At 51.7% G+C, this 3,921-nt stretch overlaps 1 protein-coding gene across 1 annotated transcript in view; it reads right to left on the bottom strand.

The window, feature by feature from the left end:
• CARD19 (caspase recruitment domain family member 19) overlaps nucleotides 1–3,339 on the bottom strand; it is a 34,446-nt gene extending 31,107 nt beyond the window's left edge. The window contains exon 1 of the mRNA XM_035903343.1: nucleotides 3,299–3,339. Coding sequence (XP_035759236.1) covers nucleotides 3,299–3,317 — 19 coding nt within the window. The 5' untranslated portion in view covers nucleotides 3,318–3,339. The remainder of the gene's footprint in view (nucleotides 1–3,298) is intronic.
• Nucleotides 3,340–3,921: the final 582 nt, after the last annotated feature.

Here is a 3,921-nt window from a genome sequence, read left to right as displayed (position 1 = left end):
GGGGCCCTGGGCCTCCGGGGGGGCGATTTCCGCTTGCACAGCTGTCGGGTTTGAAGCGGTTAATTGCGTAATTAGTAAGGCCGCCATTTACTTTCCCACGAGCGATTTAACGGCTCAGAACACCACGTCTGCGCTTCCGTCACACCCGCGTGCGATTTGTGTCCTCCCTGGGGCCGCAGCGCTGTACGCGTGTGTTTAAACGTGGCTGCGATCTGCAAGGCAAATTTGGCAGGTGGTTGCTGAAGTCCAACATCTCTCCATCAATGAAAAGCTTACAGCGAAGTGTCTAATTAATTGGGATAAGCTTACAGCAAAGCATCTAGTTAATTGGGATATATTAACCGAGTGAGGGAAATCTGTGTGTTTTAAAAACTCCCGTTAGCGCAAAATCTCAGCAGCATATAAGTACCCAGCCGGGCTGGGAGGACCATACGCCCTCCTGGGTGTAGATGCTGCAGAAGAGCGAGGCTGAACCTTGGCCTCGCAAATGGTGGTAAAGAAAGGGAGATGTTATTTATTACTGCAGGGGGGTTTTACTGGAAAATCTGGTATTTTTGTAATGTATGGGCAAAGGCAGTTTTCTAGTACGGCAAAGATGGGGTGATTTGCAATTATGACTTGTGTTGAAACCATGAAGAAAATGTTTATGTTGAAGAGGGACAGAAATCTTCCAGAGGGATTAAAATCAGCAAAGCTGCCTCCGGACTGGTAGATAAAACATTTCAGCTGTGTGACTGCCATCGCACAGACACCTCTTACTAAAACAGTTTGCTCCTCTTCAGTAGCACACCCCCGAGCACCGGGACACACCCTTACCCGGGAAGCAAAACCGGCATGTGGGTGTGGGTGACCACCAGTCCACAGGACCCTGAAGGGTTCACCCTGTTTTCCCACCACACCATCTTAACCCAAACTCCTGGAAAAGCCATGCCAGCACACAGGGACTGCTGAGAGAGCGAGAATGGGGCGAGCGGTCCCTTGCTTTGCGGGCTGTGGCGTCTCGGAAACTTGGAGTGCTGATGCTGGAAGGCAGCGTGCCTGAGCTGACAGGGCAGGACTTCTGCAGCCTGTGGGATTGGCAGGAGTTGCCAAATGGGGAGTGAGAAGGGACTTAGCGACCTGGCGCTTGGGTACCTGCTGTAGTGCCTTTTGTGAGATGCAGCTCCAGCTAGCCTGGGAGTTAAAAATATGAAAAAAGAGAACCTATGGGAAGTTTGTGAGTGCTGCCACTCCGTGGTCTCATGAAGTGTCACACCCAGCATGACCCCAGAGATGGTCCTTGGGGCGTACAGGGGCCTTTCTAGCTGTCCTGGGGCGGGATTTCGGCTGGCAGGTTAGCCACCCAGTCCTGACCCTTCTCTGGTTCTCAGCGTCTGGTCTTCCTTCCCTGCCGGGCTGGCGCTTCCAGCCTGGCACAGCTCTCCGAGGGGCGCAGCACTGCACACCCATAGCATGGAGCTCGTGGCGGAGGCCTGCCCGGTGAGCAGCCAGAGCGGCTGCAACTCGCACCGTGATGCGCACCTCCGTTAACAAATGAGGTGCCTGAATCCCCACCTTTACCCTTGAAAATGTTGGCCTATGCCTGCATGCTGCAAATGAAAGCAGCTTCTTTATCCCTAGAAAGTCAAAGAACATGGGGAAAAAACCCAATCTCCTTGAAATATTTTTAGTATTACCAAATGCTGAAATGATGGTGCGGGTCCTTGGGAGGATGAATAGAGTACAAGCGTCCTGAGCTTATTCCATTTACCCTCAGGAATCCAGATCTTCTGAACAGCATGAAAACAGGTTTTTAAATCATGATTATTGCATGTGGAGACCTCAGTCGTGCCTGTATCAGGGTGACTTTTGGCAATGCACGGTAGTAACAGAAACGGGGACCTTGTGGAAAGGAAGCTGTCATTTTATCACTCCTTTCATCATCTATTTTTAAGACCATTCCGTACGTATATTAAAATATTACAGCGGGAGGTGTGGCCTAGTGCTGAGCAGCAGTGGTAGCGCGGCGTGCGGAGGATTTGGTCTTATGGCCATTTTACGCCGTTGTGAATTCACCGCACTTTGTGCGCTGCTAAAAAGGTGCCCTGGAATCGCTACCAGAATCTAAACCACAAAACTGTTGTCTTAATGTGACATACCCTGACATCTCTCACATCAGCCTGAAACTCTTTTTAGCAGTGTTTCCAAGCACTGTGAGTGCAGTGGAAGTGAAAATGAGTCGTTCCGAGTGCTGCGGTGTGCAGTGCCGCATTGCCCGGGGGTGTTTCTGTCCTCCAGGCTCAGATAATGATGCAAGAGTCGAGGGTTAAATATATCTCCTCCTCATGCCAGTGGCACTTGGGGCTCCTGCAGCCCTATGCCTGTTAGGTGTGCCCTGGAAGGACAGGTCCTCGGGGAGGCACACGGCCGCGGCAGAGGCCATGGAGGGGGCACCCAGCTGCATGCACGAGGCTCGGCGTGGGCAGCCAAATACTCGGCAGGAGCTGGGCCACCAAATCCCTCCTGCGGTGCCACTCAAGGAGCACAGCCGGCAAGGGAGGACGTCCTCTCGGTACCGGTGGCAACGATGAGCTGTATGCAAGTGGCGCTACAAAACCCTTACGTTCTTTGCGGCCCGTAGTGCAAAGCCCTGGGTCCCTGCTGATGGCAGGTGTGCCGCATCCACCGAGCCCCGCTCGCTTCTAAGCCCCTGGGATTCATCTCAGACCTCTGCCTCCCAACTCAGCGGCTATGCTGTGACCCGCCCAGCACTGTTTTATTTCCCAGCGTCTGAAGGGCAGCGGATAGATTTCCTGGTTAGCTCATCTCAAAAGCCATTGCTGTTTCCCCCCTGCTAAACCAACTGATTTGTTTATCTGAGTGAGTGACTCGATTTACTGAAGATCACCTTTGTCCCAGCAGCACCGGCAGGCAGCGTTTTCTTGTTTTATCTGTTAATTGTTAAATCACAATATGGCTTCTTATTTTCCCCCAGCTGAAGAGGGCTGGATCTCTTCAGGAACAAATTAAATCCAGACAGCGCAGGCAGTTCCTTTAACAAAGTCTTTCTTTGTGTTTAAGGAAATGCAATGAAACGCTTCTTAAAGGCTCAGATTACGCACTGAGCTCCCTTCAGCAAGTTTTAACCAATCATTTATAAAAACAGACTCTAAGGAAAAAAAAATGGGATGGCAGTGACTGGCTGGCTGCTCCCGTGGGAGCCGCTGCCCCTCCTGGCTCCGCACTTTTGTTCCTGCTTATTCGGACTTTTCAGACCGGTCATTTTTGCCCACACTCCCAGTTACAAATAGGCACTTACGTGTCTTGTAGAGCATCATCCATAGGTTTCGGGGGGTTGTGCTGTGCCCAGTCCACGCGCAGTGGGGCAGCCGGAGCCTGTCCTCCTTGGATGAGCAGAGGTCACTGGCAAGTTGGAGAAGCGAAAGTAAACTGAGAGGGCGTGGGTCCGGCTGGGCGCAGCTGGCCAAGGCCTCCTGGCCGGGCACCAGCCACCGCACATACCCCACCGCGGGCCGGGGGCCATGCCTTCCCTCCCAGGGGACGGTGGCAGTCTTGAGTTTAAGGGGTGTGTGATCGGCTCTGGCGTTTGTTTGCTCAAAGTTACAGGATTTTTTTTTTGGTGCCAACAGTTTCTGAGATCACTTTGCATATAGAATGGGCAGTTTTCCAGTCTTATTTATGCAGTCACAGTGTTATTATGGGCATAATCACCTTTTTTTTCTCCGTTGGTTAAAAGGAGATGAAGAAAAACAATCCTCTGGCTCCAAACGCCACAGCAGAAGCCGTGCCGCAAATTCGTAACTCTTCATGCTCAACCAGCTAAGCTGAACTATTAGATGTGAACAGAACTGACTTAGGTAAGAACATCGCCTGGAGCAGCCGCAGGTCTGGAAATCCTTGGTCAGTTTTAACTTCTTGTAT

The sequence above is a fragment of the Egretta garzetta genome, unplaced genomic scaffold (genome assembly GCF_000687185.1).
Source record: "Egretta garzetta isolate BGI_Z169 unplaced genomic scaffold, ASM68718v1 scaffold451, whole genome shotgun sequence".
NCBI lineage: Eukaryota > Metazoa > Chordata > Aves > Pelecaniformes > Ardeidae > Egretta > Egretta garzetta.
Note: the sequence above shows the minus strand (reverse complement) of the source record. Positions and strands in the feature narration are given on the sequence as shown.